This window comes from Camelus ferus, chromosome 19 (assembly GCF_009834535.1).
Source record: "Camelus ferus isolate YT-003-E chromosome 19, BCGSAC_Cfer_1.0, whole genome shotgun sequence".
Lineage (NCBI taxonomy): Eukaryota > Metazoa > Chordata > Mammalia > Artiodactyla > Camelidae > Camelus > Camelus ferus.
Window position 1 is genome coordinate 40,743,835 of NC_045714.1, and position 18,205 is coordinate 40,762,039.

Consider the following 18,205-nt stretch of genomic DNA (forward strand, 5'->3'; position numbering starts at 1 on the left):
GCCCGCACTGGCCCGAATCGGGTGCGTTCCGAGCACCGCCATGGCCCTGAGGTCCGATGTCCTGGACGAGCTGCCCGCCGCCTGCCTGTCGCCTTGCGGGCCGCCCAACCCGGCTGAGCTGTACAGCGAGGAGCGACGCCTGGCGCTTGAGGAGCTGGTGGCGGGCGGCCCCAACGCCTTCGCGGCCTTCCTGCGACGCGAGCGCCTCGGCCGCTTTCTGAACCCCGACGAGGTGCGCGCAATTCTGCGCTCGGCAGAGCGGCCCGGTGAGGAGGGCGCGGCGGCGGCGGGGGCCGAGGACTCCTTCGGCTCGTCCCACGACTGCTCGTCCGGCACCTACTTCCCTGAGCAGTCGGACCTGGAGCCGCCGCTGCTGGAGCTCGGCTGGCCCGCCTTCTATCAGGGCGCTTACCGCGGGGCCACGCGGGTCGAGGCGCACTTCCAGCCCCGCGGCGTGGGCTCAGGCGGCCCCTATGGCTGCAAGGACGCGCTGCGCCAGCAGCTCCGCTCGGCGCGAGAGGTGAGCTGCCCGGCCTGGCCCCTCGGGTCGCCTCGGTCCCCTGTCGGACAAGATGCCCTCTTCAAAAATGGGGAAATGAGGTCTCCTAGGAGCGCGAGCCGGGTGGTCCCAGGGTCCCCGACTCGCCCCCACTCTTCGTGTATCCTCTCAGATCCCGATCCCTTGGTCACTCCTCTAGGCAGACGAGAATGGGAGGAGTCCTGGTCCCCAAGAACACGAATTGTGCCCAAGTTCCAACCTCCTAAAATTCCCCTTCCCTGGGAGTGGGGACCAGAAATCCATCCAGTTCCAACTTTCAGTTAAAACCAAACCAGATTCTCCTGGCTGTCAGTCCACACTAGGTCTCACTTTCTTGAGCTTCTTAGATGCATTACCTAAGATGCACGTAACCTAGGGGAAAATTCCTGAAAGACTGTCCTGGAGACAACTGTGGAGCAATAGGAAGCTATCCTTGCTCATCACCAACACGTGCCTTTTATTGTTGGAAGCAAATTACTAGAGTGGACAAGTGAAAGCCCTGACCCCTTTCCCTCCCGCCAGCCTGGAGGGGAAGTTGCTCCTTCTGGGAATAGGTGAAGCAAGAAGTGTACTTTTCCAGAGGCTGGGGAAAAACTACTGATACGCTTGCCTCAAGCCATCTCTTTATTCACAGTGGGTTTTGGTGCAGCTGTGGATTTGGCTCTTAGTGTGACCGGTATTGTGGTGCAGTGGGAGGTGTTGTCTCCCTGCCAGCCAGCATGAGACTGCAGCAGAGTGCTGGGTACCTAGGGGTCAGGGAGGAAGAATGCAACACACAAGGTGGGAGGGGCAGGGAGGAATGTGGCAAAAGACACCTTCCTCCAGAGCCCTGATCACCACCTGCCATCTTGCTCGCTCCCTGACTGGCAGTGCCCAGCTTCCTGGCTGGCTACCTGTGGCAGAGACATGGCAGGTAAAACCCCAGAACATGGTAAGTCTTGGTAGGGCTCATACCCGAGTGTGTATGATTGTGGTTATGACATCTGTACATCAAGTCGGTTGAAGTAGCCTAACTAGGGACAATCCTGGACTTACCAGTGTTCCTGATGCCGGGTGCTCTTTGCCTGATGATGGGGTTTCAGCGGAGTAGGGGATATAGTTGGCTAGTGCCTTGCTTTTGTGGCAGTAGCTATGGACTCCAGCTAGGCTGTTATCAATCCTGCAGTGCTTTTGGTGTGCTGAGGGTCCTTTTGATGCAGCAGACGCTTGTGGGTCCAGTGGGAAGATATAAAAGATGAAAGAAGGCACCATTTAGTGATAGGAGTGCATTCCCATTGATTGCCTCCAGGGGGAGAGCTTGGGCACTTGGAACTTGGGAAAAGTAACGAAATGAGTCTCCAGGAAAGAGAGGACTTGTCCCAGGGTAGCTGCGACTGGGAACCTGCCAGTCCCGCCTTTGGCTTAGTTTCTGTGCGCCTTTCAAAGTGTGGGTCTGCTGGGTTGAGTGAGGTATAGCATCTAAAAACATGCACTTTATGTACAGCCTGGCTTCTGACTATAAACTGATAGCTGACCTGGTGCTCAGCTGAGTTTCACCAAAGCTGGAGGAAATATGTTTTGGGCATTTTCTTTTTTGCTTTGGACTTCTTATTTTTAAAAACATTTTTTTATTGAGTTATAGTCATTTTACAATGTTATGTCAAATTCCAGTGTATAGCACAATTTTTCATTTATACATGAACATACATATATTCATTGTCATTTTTTTTTTCGCTGAGCTACCATAAGATCTTGTATATATTTCCCTGTGCTGTGCAGTATATATCTATTCTACATATGCCTGTCAGTATCTACAAATTTTGAACTCCCAGTCTATCCCTTCCCACCCCTCCCTTGCTTTGGACTTGTTGAGAGCTGAGATGTTTGCTTGTGGGAGAATACTGAACTACACAGAATTTTCCCTTATGCACGTGTACTCCAGAATCTATCCGTATACTATTGTATTTGTTGGTGAGTCATTTCTTTGTCTCTGTTGCCATGTGAATCCGTGTTTGGCTGGGCACTGGCCCCCACAGATCAGGTGGCAGTGGAGACCTTACCTGGAAGTGCTGTGTGCCCTCATTTGGCCATGTGCTATTGCTGTGGCTCTTGGGGTGTTCCTGGTACCTCAAGGGAGCCCACAGGCAAAGCTTGCCCTGCTAGGGGGTCCCACACTACTCAGACCCATCATTCTTACCAGCTGCACATTCCCTGTGTGCTTTTGTCCCAAGGGGTGCTTTGGCTATGGCCTCACCCTTGAGCATCCTTTTGATAACTTGAGCATTAGTAAAAGCTGTCACTGTGTTGACGAAGAGTCCTGCCAGGAGGAGTAGCAGCTGAGGAACCTGTCGGAGGCCCCCAGTGTGTATGTGGATGTTTCCAAATTAAGGCCCTCCTGATCTTATGCAACTCTCCTCTGAGTTACAGTAGAAGCTGGACAGCATCCTATGCCGGATGCCCATTTCAACCCAGGGCAGGCTCCCTCTGCCTCGCACTACTGACGTTTCAGCCCAGGTGGTTTTTTGTCCTGAGGGGCTGTCCAGTGCATGATAGGATGCTGAGCAGCATGCCTGGCCTCCACCCAGTGGATGCCAGAAGCACTGACCCTGCCACTAAAAAGGTTACCACTTTCAAAAATGACTTGACAGTCCCCTTGGTGAGTAAACGGACCCTTCTGCACAGCACAGTGCCCGGCAGCCCTGAGGAGGTATGGGGACTGGCTCTGTTTTCTGTTACGAAGTGGCTAGAACCACACTGACTGGTGCGGCAGCTGTAAGCCACTGGTGGCTGTTTAAGTTTATGTGACTTAAAATGTCATCCTATAAAAAATTCAGTTCCTCTGTTGTGCTAGTTATGTTTCAAGTACTGAATCGCTACTTGTGGTTAGTGGCTACCGTGTTGGACAGCACAGATACAGAACATTTCCAGAAGGTTCTGTTGGACAACACCTGTCTACAACAATGTGTATCATCTGCTACCTTTTATCTACGAGGGATATGAATACACACACACACACACACACACATATATATCAATACCTCTATATCCTCGTTTAGTAATATAAATGAGTCTGTATATACATATATCCTTGTTTGTATTTTTTTTAAATGGAAGAATAAATCAAAAACTAGTTGCAATTATTATCTTATTGGGGACGGAGGAAAGGAAGGGACGAGGATGGAAGCTAGGTGTGCCTGAATGTACCTTGTTTTGTAGGTTGGACTTTGGAGCCAGGCAAATGTTTTACATAGTTATAAAATGAAAATAACTTGCAGTGATAAGGCCTTTCCTCCGCCAGCAGAACCCCTCTTGATGCTTTCCTCTCCCTTCTAAATATCCCAGCCCGCCCAGAAATGCCCCTGTGCGAGGTCGGTCCCTCCGCCACAGGGCTCGTGAATGACTGGCTTCCCGGCCCCTGCCTTCCCAGAGCGGCACTGCTGGCGCTCTGCGGACCGCTCTGCAGACCTGGGCTCCACCAGCCCTTTCGTCTCTTACTGAAATTGCTAATTTTATAACAGCAGCCCATGAAATGGAGAGAAAACCGCATGCACAAATGAATTCAGGTTTCACTGTCGAAACTGACATGCTTTTTGTCTTTAAACCCTGAAGGAGATATCAAGATTGTTATTTAAAGATTTAAAAAAAAAATTTCAAGGAGATATTTCTGTTCTATTAATACATGTAATAAATGGGGCAAAAATATATATAGCGCTTTCCATTTTTTTTGTCCTTAGCCAGAAGTGGCAGGAGCCCTGGGGACCTGAAGGAAGTCTAGTTTGGGTGTCATGCGATCAGCATGAGGAATTCAGCAGACAGGCCCTTGCTGACCACTGGACAGGCTGTCTTTACATGTGCACAGACCTTTGGTAGAATTCCAAGGCATCTTGCACACAAGCTTAATGACTGTGGGTGGGAAGGGAGAGAAACTGAGGTACAGTGAGAAGGGGTGAGTGGCATGAACTTCCTGCTCCAGGCAGAGGAAGAACTGGAATGAAAACAGGAATGACTGACCCCTGAGCGGCCCCTCCAGGCTGCTCACCTGCCTGGTCAGGGCCCCGCCTCGCCCATCGAGGCTGCTCGAATTAGGCCGCAGAGCTCCAAGGGGCTGGGCTGAGGATGCCCAGCTCAGGTAGATTGACTTTGCACAGGGTGGTGGCAGAATTAGGACTGAGACCACGATTAGCCGCCATATGAGGGTTTTCTCTGGGCCAGGAACTGTCAGGTGTTCTCCCTTGTCCGAACCCACTGCAAACACTACAAGGGAGGTAGCATTATTCGCATGTTGAAGAAGCCAGCAGAACAGAAGTTACTTACCAGAGGCTACATGATGGTGCTCGGAAGTGAAGGAGCGTGCATCCCCATCCAGGTCTAACTCTGCAGCCTCTTCACATGGCGTCTGTGCCTCTGAGGTTTCCTAATTAGTCAGCAGTACCGCTCGGAGGGAGCAGTGCCCGGGGCCCTAGGCCTTGCACGTTCCCTAACGTTCACTCTGTGAGCCAGCGTGTGTTATCAGGGACCACCCTCCATGGTGGGCTCAGTGTGTGGACTTTAAGGAGTACTCTACTGATCCTTTTAGGATTTACTCCAGGCTCTCAGTCATCTGAAGACTAGTCATTACATGTGTTTGGGATAATGTTTAATCTGACACTTTTTAATAGGTAGCTCTGGGGTCTCCCAGGCTGGGCTGAAATTCCAGTTCCTGTATTTACTTAAGTGTCACCTTGAACAAGTTCCCGGACCTCTGCATGCTTTATTTTTCTTATCAGTAAGTTGGAGATAACAATTAATGGGGTTTTCAAATCTCTAGATACTTCTCTAGAGCTTTTTGGCAAATGGAAGAGATTCCAGTTCTACGTGAAAAAGTAACACAAATAGGAGTCTGTGCAGATACCCCAGGGACTGCCACCCAGTAATCACGTGGATCACCGGGTCCCGTGGTATAAATCATCAAAGGATAGTTGGAGTGACAGGAGGTAAGGCTTGAGGTTTTGTCACTCATGATGACATGGGACTTGACACAGGAGTGGCTGTTCTAGATTTGGCTGGAGAAGAGCGGGTACAGCGTGAGGACGGGGCGGCGACCAGCCATCCAGGCGCTGACAGTGGGGTGTTTCCTCCTGTCATGTTATGACCGACGTGCACTGGGCTGCAGATGGGCTTCGACCCTGGAACAGACGCTCCAAAGCCACCACCCACAGAGCTTTCCAGCCCTAAGAGAGCAGGCAGGCTCCTTATAGCACAGGCTGGGACAGGGCAGGGCCCACAGTGACTGTGTGGGCCCCTGACAGGTGTGGGGTGCCCACCTTCCCATGTGTCTCTCCCTTGTCCATCCCACAGTGTGCCTCGGGGCTGGGGAGTGATGACCACTTTCAAGGCCAGGTGTACTGTCTAGGGCCCAGCAGCCTGCAGCATGAACGCCAGCACCTGGTTGCGGCCAGCCCGGAAGCAGGCACTTGGCGGGCTAGTGAGTGAGCCCAGGTCAGTGCTCAGTTCAGTGAAGAGGCTTGAGGAGCCTCAGGTCTGGTTCAACTCAGAATGGCAGTGGGGGAGGGGGTGGGCAGAGCATGTAGGGGAGCGAGGATGGGGTCTGAAGGAGGCCAGGGAGCTGATTGCTTCCACACCTGGGGCTATTCCTCCTACAGGTGGCTTTTAAGGGTCCTGCTCTAGAAGGAGAGGAGGCGATGTTGGGTACAGGAGAAGTCAGGGAAGAAACATCTCCGTCCACCCTCTGAACGCCCTGTGGGTGTGAGAGGCCAGAGTTCAAATCCAATTATTTTCAACACACAGGAAAGGTTGAGGCTTGAAAACCAAACAATGAAACTAATAGCAAATTAAATACTTACTCATTATCCAACAAAGGTGGTGTTCGTACAATTGTTAAGTGATGAAATCAATATTCAGTTTGGCAGGCGCCTTATACCTTATGTCCCTGCTCCTGGGGCCCTGCCTCCAGCAAGCCTCCAACCCTCTGTAAGCCTGGCCAGCGGGGCTGGCTTCCTTGGTCTCTGTCCCGGGGTACCTGGGTGCACATCCATTAGCCCCATCACTGCTGGGTTGCTCCCAGCTCGTCCTCTGTCTCTCCTGAGGACCAGGACTGACCCTAGATTAGTTTTTCTCTCACTTTCTCTCATGAGCTGGACTCTCATTCTCACACCTGTGCATACAGAACCCCCTTATGAGGTTTTCCTGTGACCACAAAATCAGTTTCGAGCCCCCTCAAGATTGTTTCTTTTTCTGTTTCCTGTTTGTGCGGCCCTGGATCTGCCTCTGCCCTCGCCCCCTGCCCCTTCTGTCCTCCCGCAGCCGGTACAGAACATCGCTTGCCCTTCCCGCTGGTCCCTTTCCCTTCTCTGCGACTCTCATGGCTTCCTGCCTGGCCCATTGTCAAAACCTCTACCACTGATTTTCCTTCTTTCGGTCTTTAGTCCTCTTAAATAAACATTTGCTGAACCTAAAAAGCTGTCTAAGTGCCGGCTGTGTTGCAAGCACTTGGGTGCGTGGCCCTGTGTTGAAGGAGACCCAGGTCTCCAGCCTGCACCAGCCTTCCCGCATCAGTTTCCCCTGTCCTGCTGGGTTCACCACTGAACTCATTGCTCTTCCTAAACCTTCCCTCCGTGGCCTGTATGATACTGGCGCCTTGGGCGGCATTCAAGGCCTTCTGTGCTCTTTCTTGCTCACTCACCCGTCTCTGTCATCCCTGTCACTCCCTTTCCCGCATACCCTGCGTTGCAGCCAAATTGGTACATCCCCATCATTTCCTTCCTCTTCCTCTGTCATCACGTGGCTTCCTGCCAGATGCCCTCCCCTTCACTTCTCCCCTGTCCAAACCGTCCCTATTTGTGATAGCTCAAATGTCCTCTCCTCGGGGACTCCTTCTCCGCTGTTCTTTGGTAAACATTTGAGTGCCTGTGTTGGGTCTACCACTGCGAGGGAGATGCTTTACTGTCTCCCCCTCCTCCTGAAGACTCCCCTGATTTCATTATGTCTCATTTTGCTTCCTTGCATCCCACATCCTCTCTTTGTGGGGAAGTCAGGATGTTTGTTGAATTCTTTATAACCATCTTCCTGCCTAGTACAGGATTCAGCCCACAGGTAGACTGCGGAGATGCTGGCAGCATAACTGAACACCTGTTTCATGCCTGCGCTAAGCCCTTTCCATGTTTTGTCTCATTTAACCCTCACAACAGCCCTTTGATGTAGCTGCTGTTGTCCATATCTTCCAGAGGAGGAAACTGAGGCTCAGAGAGATTAAGCAACTTGCCCAGGGTCACACAGCCAGTAAGCTACAGAGCTGGGATCTGTGCCCAGGCCTTTTTGGCTTTTAACCACTAAGCTATATGACCTGAATTAGTGGGATAAATATGACTCCAAAGAGGATGTATAAAAATGCAGTGGAGGATGTGAACTTTGGAAGATGCCAGCAATTTAGAAAGAACACTTCTTATTTTCTAAATCACTGTCTCCAGTGGGTTATAGCTGTACCCTTTGCCAAGAATAACTCACAGCTGGGGCTTCCGCAACATGGGGTGGGGGAGGTGAGGAAGAAGGCAGCCAGAGAGAGAAATTGGTCTTCCAGACTCCCTCACAGCAGTGACTTCCTGGGAGCTGGCATTTCAAGGTCCCTCCCCTGGTAGGTGAGACTCTGAGGTTTTAGGGAAAAACAGCAGACTCTCCTCTTTGTCTCTGCACCTCTTTAACAGCCAAATAGCTAAGGGGTAATGATTCTGGGGTACTGTCCTGAGTCCTCTGGGGCCACAGGAGATGAACCAATCCCTTTTAAGGGCCTCTGCTCCCACAGAAGAGGTGAGACCTATAAATAAAGCAGCTTCATGTTCAGAAAAGGAGTTGATGTGATTCAAAGAGATTCCTGTTTTTATGGCTGCGCTTGGGAGGAGGGAGACACCTCGCAGCCCCAGCCTGCAAAAGGGCTCCACGCCTTAGCCCTGAAGGGGGCGCTTTCATAATGTGGCCTGGTTGCAGTGGCCTGTACTTGGCCTGCGTGTTTTTATCTATTTGTTTACTTTTTTTAGGCAGGGAAGAGAAGGTAATTAGGTTTATTTATTTAAATGGAGGTGCTGGGGATTGAACCCAGGACCTCATGCACGCCAAGCCCACAGTCTACCACCGAACTGTGCCTTCCCCACGTCAGCCTGCGTGTTTTGATCCCCCCACAGCCCTGCTCTCAGACCCGCGGCGGGTGCGATTAGACTCTGCTGCTGAAGCCGCCTCTCTGTAGCAGGAAGGCCGGGAACTGGCAGGTGTCCCCCTGCGCTGAACTGCCTGGACCTGCTCAAACTCTGGGCTGGTCACCGTCGATCTGTGAACCAATACTCGAGGGATCTTTTGTACCCTGCACTGCTTGCAACGCAGTCATTTAATTCTCACTACAAACCTACTTTGCAGCAAAGGAAACAGACTTTCGAAGCAGCTGTAATTTGCCTGAGGCCACAGGGCAGAGGCAGCCCTCAATTAAAGTCTGTGCTGTGTGTGTAAAATTGATCAGGATGCACAAATGGAGCCAGGTTGTTGGGGAGAAGAAGGGACTGGTGCAAGCTTCAGGGCAGCATCCTTAGGACAAATTTCTGTGTTCTTGTTGCGGGCTTGCGCTGTGGACACATCCCGAAGTAGAGGGATTGCCTTTTACAGAGGAGAGGCTGGCTCTGGAAGTCATTTGGTTAGAGCCCACCCTGTGGGGGGGGGGGGTGGACGAGATGCAGATTCTGCGACATGCAGGGATGGAGGCAAGAGATGGGAGCATCAGCTTGCCTGGTTTGATTGGTTTCGAGCCATGAATTGGTGGCAGATGGGGCGGGCCTTTCCAGATTATAATAAAAAATCATCCTATGATCCTAAATCAGACAGTAATCAAACTCAGTACTTGGGGAATGGTACACCTAGCAGGGGGCCTCAGAGATAAGGTTTTACATGCCTAAGATGATGGTGTGCCAGCCACAGAACCTCGGTAGCTTGCTGGTCTGAGCTGAGCCTGTAAGGTGGGGGTTTTAGTAAAGGAAGGGAGTTGACTGGAACAGGTTCATAGGAGGGCAAGGTAGTTTTGAGAAATTTGCAGTGTGGAGGAGAGTGGCTAGGAGGCTGGTGGGAAGGTTAGCTGGGCGAAGTCCAGATTTGTAGGATATAGTGGCCTGAGCATCTTTGGAAATGGAAAAGGGTCCACAGTGAGGGGAGACCTGATACTGCGGAAGGAGAAGGAAAGATATCAGAAGATGGGGCTCCCTCTGCAGCTCTGAGATGGGGTCTGGAGTCTGGACAGCGAGCTGTAAGGTGCTGTCCTTGTGGGCTGACCACTTGATCTTCCCTCTGCCCCTCACCTCAGGTGATCGCAGTGGTGATGGATGTTTTCACGGACATCGACATCTTCCGAGACCTGCAGGAAATCTGCCAGAAACAGGGAGTAGCCGTATACATCCTTCTAGACCAATCTCTACTCTCTCAGTTTTTGGATATGTGCATGGATCTGAAAGTTCATCCTGAACAGGAAAAGGTTGGTGTTCCACTGTTTCTAGTTTCACCACGATGAGCACATAACACCCGAATATCCGTGATCTACCTGGCGGTTGGTGGTGGTATCCCCATTGCAAGGGAGGGACCTGGGGTTGGGAGCAAGTTGTGTGCCTGAAGTCTCACAGAAAAGAAAGGACAGAGTCAGGACTCAGACCTCAGCCTCTCCCTCACACTGTGCTGCCTCCTCATAGGGAGCTTGTCTGTGGCTGGCAGCTGCACCAGTAGGCCCCAATTTTAATCGTAACAACCACACTTAACAGGGTTCTGCACTGTCCTAGGCTCCTGACAGTGTTACCCAACTTCATCCTTACAGCCGGCCCATCAGGTAAGCGGCATTATGTCTGTGCTTCAGATCGGGAAGTACTGTAGCCCAGTGGTGGGATGGAATTGGACTCTCCGTCTGTCTGCCTGCCTCCAGCCCTGGGGTTCTTAATCACTGTCACTTAATCACTGTCACATGCTGCCTCTCACTTCTCATTATTATAAAATTAGACTTATTATGTCCTTTGCTTGGAGCATGAAAGTAATTTGAGCTTAAGTATTTAAATGTAAGGTTATATAACTCAGCTAGCTTGTTCTCTTTCATGGAAAGAGGCAAGAAAAATAATCACGTATTACACTATCCCCTTTTTAAAAATTAAGCAACTTATGAGCTTCCAAACTTAATCCATCAACTTGGTTCATCACCTTAAGTCATCAACTTTGTTTATCACTTATGTGAGTGCCTGCTTTAAGCTACTCACTACTCCAGGTACTGGAAATAAAGCGGCGAGCAAAGTGGACGAAGAGTTCAGGCCTTGGTACTGTAGGTTACCACACAGAGGATGTGAACTTAACAGCTCGTTATCATCGAGCAGTTTGGTGCACAAAATTTTGGCTGTTTAACTTCTCCCACTGAGCTCTTGATGATTGCTCTCCCTAATGAGGAGACTGAGGCTTGGTTTTAGTTAGGTGCCTATTAACTTGTCACTGGTGCTACAGAGCAAATTCACAATGGGGGTAGGATTGAAGCTTGGAGACCGATGGGAACAGCCAGCCGTGTGATCTGACGGTCAGTTTAAAAATGAGATCAGGTGGACCCAAGGGAAATGCAAGTCAGGCATGGAAAAGCACATCTTCATCCAGCCAGAGGTTCAGCCCATGCCTGCTCTGCCAGGGGGCCCCGTGAAGAAATTGAAGGTGTCGATGTTTAATTTCAGGGTGCTCTTGCTGTAATTGACGTTACGTGTGAGTAGCAGGAAAATCACAGAATAGTCTGACCACTGCTTCCATTGAAGTGATTGGCTCTGATTCACCCGCCCGACAGAAGTCTAGGAACATTTGCCGACTCAGCTGCCCACTGCTGGCTGCTGCCTTTGTGGGTGTTCAGATCGTCTAGGAAGGGTCAGAAGGAAGTCTTTACCTTTGGCTTCACCGCTGTTCGTCGGGTCTTAACTTATCCCTTGGGACGCACCATCTTCCCTGGGGCTTCACACACGAGGGCATGTCAGGGCTGTTGACTCTGCACCCTCACTTCGTGGGCCTGACTTCTCCACCCTGGCACTATGGCTGGTCCAGAACATTGGGTGTCCTGTCTCTGGGAGCTTGGTCACACGTTTATGTGCACTCAAAAGTGCTTTGGCCACAGTCACAGAGGCCTGCCAGGTACATGCCAAAAGGAAAGATGCACAAAACCACCGAGATCTGCCCGCAGTGATGCTCTTTGTGCTTGTTATATGTGGATCCTTTGACGCTCTGCTCAGGAATCTCCAGGAAGCCCTCCCCTGCCAGCTCCACATGCACCTCTATGGAAGCTTCTAGTTTTGGGGGGTTTTTAATACTCATTTTGAAATAATTTGATTTACAAAGGAGTTACCAAAATAATATAAGGGATCCCTGAATACTCTTTACTCCAATTCCCTAAATGTTAATGTCTTACAAACTTCAGTACAAGTTTCAAAATCAGGAAATAAGCTTGATATGCTATTATCTACTCTACAGACCTAGGACATTTCACTAATCCTTCCGTGAATGTCCTTTTTCTTACCCAGGATCCAGTCCAGGATCATATCTTGCATTTACTTGTCATTTCTCCTTACAGTCCTCTCATCTGGAACCAGTCCCTTTCTCTTTCTTTGTCTTTAAGGGTCTTCATGCTTTTGAAGAATACTAGCCAGTTTCCTGTAGAATTTGGATTTGTCTGATGTCTTCTCCTGGTTAAATTCTGGTTAAATTCATATTTTTCATTTTGGTGAGAACACCACAGAAGTGATGTTATGTTATGCCATAGCTTTTTTGTTTTGTCTTTTGTCTGTATTTTGAAATGATGATAGGTTCACAGAAGTGGCAAAGATAGCACATAGAGGTTTCCATGTTTCCTTCACCCAGTCTCCCCTGTGATTACACCTTACGTAACTTACAGCACAGTATCAAAACCTGGAAATTGATATGGGCACCATGTGTGTCGATAGTTCTGTGCCATTTTATCACATGTGTACCTATGTTTAACCACCCCCACCATCAGAATACAGGTAGTGTATTCTGCCTAATAGCCTATACGCTATTCCATCATCACACAAAGATCTCCCTCCTGCTACATCTTTATGGTCACATCCGCTCCCTTCCCCTGGATCTTTCACTCCAGCAACCACTAATTTATGCCCTGTCTCTCTAATTTTGTCATTTAAAGAATGTTATGTAAATGGAATTATACAGTATGTGACCTTTTGAGATTGGCTTTTTTCACTCGGCATAATGCCCTTGAGATCTGTCCAAACTGTTGTGTGTATCAATAGTCTGTTCCTCTCTATTGCTGAACAGTATCATATGTTATGGTTGGACTGTAGCTTGTTTAACCATTCACCCACTGAAGGCCATGAGGGTAGTTTCCAAGTTTTTTACTATTATGAATAAAGTTGCTATGGATATTTTTGTACAGGTTGTTGTGCAGACAAAGGTTTTCACTTCTCTGGATGATGTCATATCTTGCTATAGTTTTTTAACATTCATCACTTTTCTCTCTTTGTCCTTGAGGATAAGGAGCATGCCTTCTATCTGTGTTGTCTCGAGCCTTGGCACATAGTAAAGACTTTCTTTGTCGAATGAATGAGAGACTCGAACAAAAAAATCTTAAACATTTAATTTAAACGTGTAAGATTTCTAAAGGATATATGGCCACTGATCTGCTCTGAAGAATGATGATTGTCTTAGTATTTTGCATACCATTATGTTTGCATTTCTGTGTGTCATTTTACGAGGATAATTATGCATACACACGTGATGTATGGCCCCAGTGTATTACCAGAGCACCTTTTTGCTAATTATGTGCTTGTGGGAGAAATGACATTGCTCATGAAGCCACATGTGATAGGGGTGTTTCAGCCGCCGAAGTCCTATGTCAGAGAAGTCCTGCCTCTGTTCCTGTCCCCACACCCATCACATGTGGGGTAAGTGTGGATGCCTATTATTCACTAGCAATGCTACTCAACAAAAGAGGAGGAGAAATAGCTCCTTTAAGCCTTTGTTAAAATGTTATTTATTACTAGCATGTTTTCTTTGACGATTTTATGCCCCACATTTTGTTTCAAAATCCTTTCTTGGATTCTATTGTTCATTGTCTCCAAAAAGTGAGTCTTCCTTTAGAGCACACGTCCACAGGAACTAAGGGTCTCAAAAATCCCTATGAGGAAAAGGCACACGAGAAGATGGACTGTGTGAAGCAGCATTACTTGAGTCCTGAGAATCACCTGGGTCGTGTACAGTGCGGGTTGGTACTGAGTGGTGACTGTGAGCTGCTCATCTGCCAATAAGCTTGTCTTTTGGAAGCTGTAAGTAAACTCAGCCCTCTTTATGCATGTGTTCACGGGATGGTTCACTTCTTTTTCCCCCACGCCTCCACCCCCAGCTGATGACCGTTCGGACGATTACAGGGAATATTTACTACGCCAGGTCAGGAACTAAAATTGTTGGCAAGGTTCATGAAAAGTTCACACTGATTGATGGCATTCGTGTGGCCATGGGCTCTTACAGGTGAGTTTCTAACCCGTCTGTGCTTGTTGCTCTAAACTCATTAGGGGAAGTGTGTGCCTCTAGGGGTCCCAGCTGCTTGTCTCCCTCCACGTGAGCCTCTGCAGCTGAGCATTCTGCGATGTGTGCATCCGTGTGTGTGTGTGTGTGTGTGAGAGAGTAGGTGAATCAAAGCCTTCTCCGCTGGGAGGTGGTCGGGGTAGGGTCACCTCCTCGGCCCCGGGGGCCACAAAACTCAAGTCCAGAGCTCGAAGCTTGCCTGGAGCCCCAAAGGCGAGTGGGTCCAAGATTCTGGGCTCAGCCAGGACTGCAGTGGATGTGTTGGGGCTTCACAGTGACAGGAATAGTCCCAAACCCTGTTCCTTGGGGCCTTTGATCCGTCCTTGTCCCTGCTTGCTTGGAGGGGAGGGCAGTTGCAGGCATCGGCCTCCGTGTGGAGGGCACAGCCGGAGCGTCACTCCTTCGTGCTGCTTCAAGCCTGTGACTTAGGTGCTTTAGTCTAGAAAGTACCGATGATATTTCTGGCTCCACCTCTGAAGTCTCACTTTGGCAACGGCATCGAGGGTAGAGTGCGGGCAAGCTGAAGGCAGGTGGAGATAATGAGTGGTAAACCCCAGTCTTCAGAGGCTAAGATACACCATGTTCACTCCCGTGGCTCGGATGGTCACATGTTTTGCCACCTCGGTGTTAGATCGTCTGATGGTTCACATGAGATGTGTCTCTACTTTTTAAAAAAGAAACACACATTTTTGAAACAACATGCATCCCAGGGTGGTAATTGTGTGTCAGCCCCAGGTAAAGGGGGTGTGCAGATGTCCCTGCGAGATGAGCAGTCAGACCAACAAACAGTAGTTTGAGTCTTTCTTCTCAAACTACTGTCATTGCTCAGAACAAAATTTGAACTCTTTCTCAGGACGTCCTTTCATAAGAAGTTTGAAAATAGCACGAGCAAGCTAGCTTTTCACCCAAAGTGGTATTTATCTATATTAACCAAACTAAGCTCCACATGGTTTTTGGCTGTTCTGAAATATAAAATATAAAAATTACCCCCTGCAAAAGGAAATATGCTGCTGCTGAGATGGAGGATGATGACAACTTCCATTTGCTGAGGACATTTTATGATTCTGTGGTGTTGGAGAGGTGTCTAGTTTACATGATCTCAGGGTTTTCAAAAGGACCTTTCTTCTCAGGCTCTGAAGGCAGCTGTCAAAGTGAATTTGCATTGACCTGTGTTCTTGGTTGCAAAAGACAGAGTTGATACTATGTTTCATGATTTCTTATGTAAAACACCCTACTCCTGATACAAATTTCTGTGTCAGTGGGGCAGTTGCAAGTGCAGAAAGCTAACTCAGACTACTTCATGCAAATTGGAATTTAATGACTCTGGTATAAAAAGGCTCTGTTGGTTTTCAGCTCACCTTGACCAAGAGGCCATGCATTTATCAGAACACTGTTTCCTGGGTCTGCTTTTCTCTGGTTGATCCTTATTCTCAGTCAGGCTCTCCCTTTGCAGGCAAAGATCCCGTCTTACCCACGTGGCCTCTAGCAGCTAGCTCCGGAATAGAGAGCCTTTCTTTCTCTCTGCACTGGTATTGGTCCTTGAAAAACTACTTGGCTTTCGCTGGCTCAGTGCCCCCCTGAGTAGACCCCAGTATCCCAGGGTCTAGGATACTCTGGCCAGCCTGGGTCACCTGCCCACCTTATTGTGATTGGAGAAGGTGCATCAATGAAAGGTTTCTGAGGCGAAGTGGGCGAGCTCCTGCTACCCTAGAAAGAAGAAGCGGTGCTGGACAGCTAGGGGCACATGGCCACTATTCAGCTCTAAACGTGTGCTGAGAACAGTGTCATCGTTAGAATGACCACCACATCTCCCATTGTGAAAGTGGCAGCATGGAGGTGGTGGCGAGGAGCTCTGTCCCTGCAGTTCTTAAGGACTGGGGCCTAGTCTAGGCTCTGCCACCAGCTTCCCACTGTGACAACGCTAGGCGGCTTCCTCACTCCTCAAATGAGGGCGCTGGCCTCAGTGCTTTAGAAACCCTTTCTAGATTTTAGCACCTCTGTGGCTAAGGTGTGTAGGTTTCAGCGTGTTGGTTAAACAGTGGCTTTTTAACGTTTCTGTTAACGCGTCCCTACGCTATATACTGTGCTAAGGCTGGCTGAATTCACACCAAATGGTCAGTGTGCTGTCTGTCACTGGAATTGTGACCTTTACGCCACAGAATATCTGGGCTTTATATTCAGATCGACAATAAATAGCTGAAGATTGCTCATCCTTACCAGCTTCTGTTTGTTTTGTTTTTAATCCTGAAGTTTTACGTGGACGGATGGCAAATTAAACAGCAGTAACTTGGTCATTCTGTCTGGCCAAGTGGTGGAGCACTTTGATCTGGAGTTCCGAATCCTGTATGCACAGTCAAAGCCCATCAGCTCCAAACTCCTGTCCAACTTCCGAAGCAGTGGCAAGTTTGACCATCTTGTCGACCAGAAACCACTGTCCAAGGAGCTCACGCTGGGCAACCTGCTGCGGCTGCGGCTGGCCAGGCTCTCGAGCACCCCCAAGAAGGCTGCGCCGGGCTGCGCAGAGGGCCGGGCAGAGGCCAGGCATGGGGACTCCGGCTCCTCCACCATCAGTGAGGAAGACTACCTCGGCAGCCGCAGGGACAGACCAGAGAGTGGGAAGGCGACCGATGCTGCCACGCAGACGGAGCCAGGAGAGGAGACTCTGGCTGTGAGTGTGAATGATGCAGGGACACAAACCGGCACTGCCTCTGCATGTGCTGGCACCCAGACCACAGTCACCACCAGGGTGGTGAGCTCCCAAACTGAGGTCCGGTCCACGTCAGCCACCACCCAGACCGACATGGATGAGAACCTTCTCTTCTCTCAGGGAACCCAGTCGAAAGAAGGGTCACCAGTATCAAGGATGTCTGTGTCAAGATCTTCCAGTTTGCGGTCTTCTTCCTCTCTGTCCTCCCAAGGCTCTGTGGCCAGCTCTATTAGCTCCCAGACTTCCCTCCGAGCCACCGACCTCATCACACCCGGGCACCCTACGTACTGGAGCACCCCCCGCTTGGATCTGTGCTTTAGAGACTCATTCAGAAACTTGAACAAAGAGCGGCAGTTTCACTTGGCTGGAATCAGGTCCCGGCTCAACCACATGCTGGCTATGCTCTCAAGGAGAACATTCCTTACTGAAAACTACTTCGGCTTTGGTTCTGGGAGTTTCACCAGATCATCAGCTCATTTGCTGGCGGTCAGAGATATCACACTTTATCCCTCCTACCAGTGACTGCTCTGCTCATGCACAGCCTCTGGCTTGGAGTAGATGACGTCAGAGCATCCTGCTTTACACGATGTCTCCTGTCCCTAATTGCCTTTCTTTCACTCTGTCTTTGAATTCTAGAAACTGCTCATTACTGTACGTGCTTTAGTTTTATTTTATTTTTAATCATGTATAAACCAGGTATTGGTTTTACATTTAAACACTATGGGTACAGTTTCTTTGCACTATTTTATTATTGATTTCCTTTCAAGAGAATGTTTCGGGGCTCTCAGGCAATTCAGGTAAGAGAGAAAATATGTTTTGCATTTTTCTAGATATGTGTACTCTTCTGTTTTAGAGGTTTGAATCACTTGTTTTTATGATCAAATCCTAATTAGAAAAAACTTAAAACTGTTTCTTAAGTGTCTGTCTCTCCTTTAGAATATCTGTTCTTAGTATTAAATAGTTGTAAACAACGCTTGTTTGGTGGTGGCTCCTGGTTTTTTTTTCTGTTCACTTTTCTCTCTTGCACTTTTCTGTTTAACTCTAGGAGTGTGCCACAAGTAAATGCACCTAATACATAGTTATGCAGGGTTTTTTGTTTTTAGCAGTGTTAGGGTGGAGAAGTAGATGATCCAAATTATAAAAGAGAAAATATCCACTTAAAAGTTAGAACACATAGGGTGATACCTTCCTTAGTGACAGGAGTATTGATGTCACTAGCTCTGTAGTTTGAGGAAACTTACCAGACCTCACAGTTCTTTTCATGTGCTCCAGCTTGTCTTTTTCAAAGAAGCAGCTTGAGCTATTCAGACGAGGACCTTGGTTCTGTTCTCTGCCATAGAACGCCTCACCGTGCATTCCTGGATTCATCCCTGGTAGTAACTCTAGTGGCCCCA

General features: G+C 49.1%; 1 protein-coding gene across 1 annotated transcript; it reads left to right on the forward strand.

Annotated features, from left to right (window-relative positions):
• FAM83D (family with sequence similarity 83 member D) lies at nucleotides 1–17,787 on the forward strand. The gene is made up of 4 exons (XM_032462297.1): nucleotides 1–520; nucleotides 9,852–10,019; nucleotides 13,923–14,047; nucleotides 16,355–17,787. Exons 1-4 carry the CDS (start codon nucleotides 41–43, stop codon nucleotides 17,331–17,333), a joined length of 1,752 nt encoding a protein of 583 aa, XP_032318188.1. The 5' UTR covers nucleotides 1–40; the 3' UTR covers nucleotides 17,334–17,787.
• The last annotated feature ends 418 nt before the right edge of the window (nucleotides 17,788–18,205 follow it).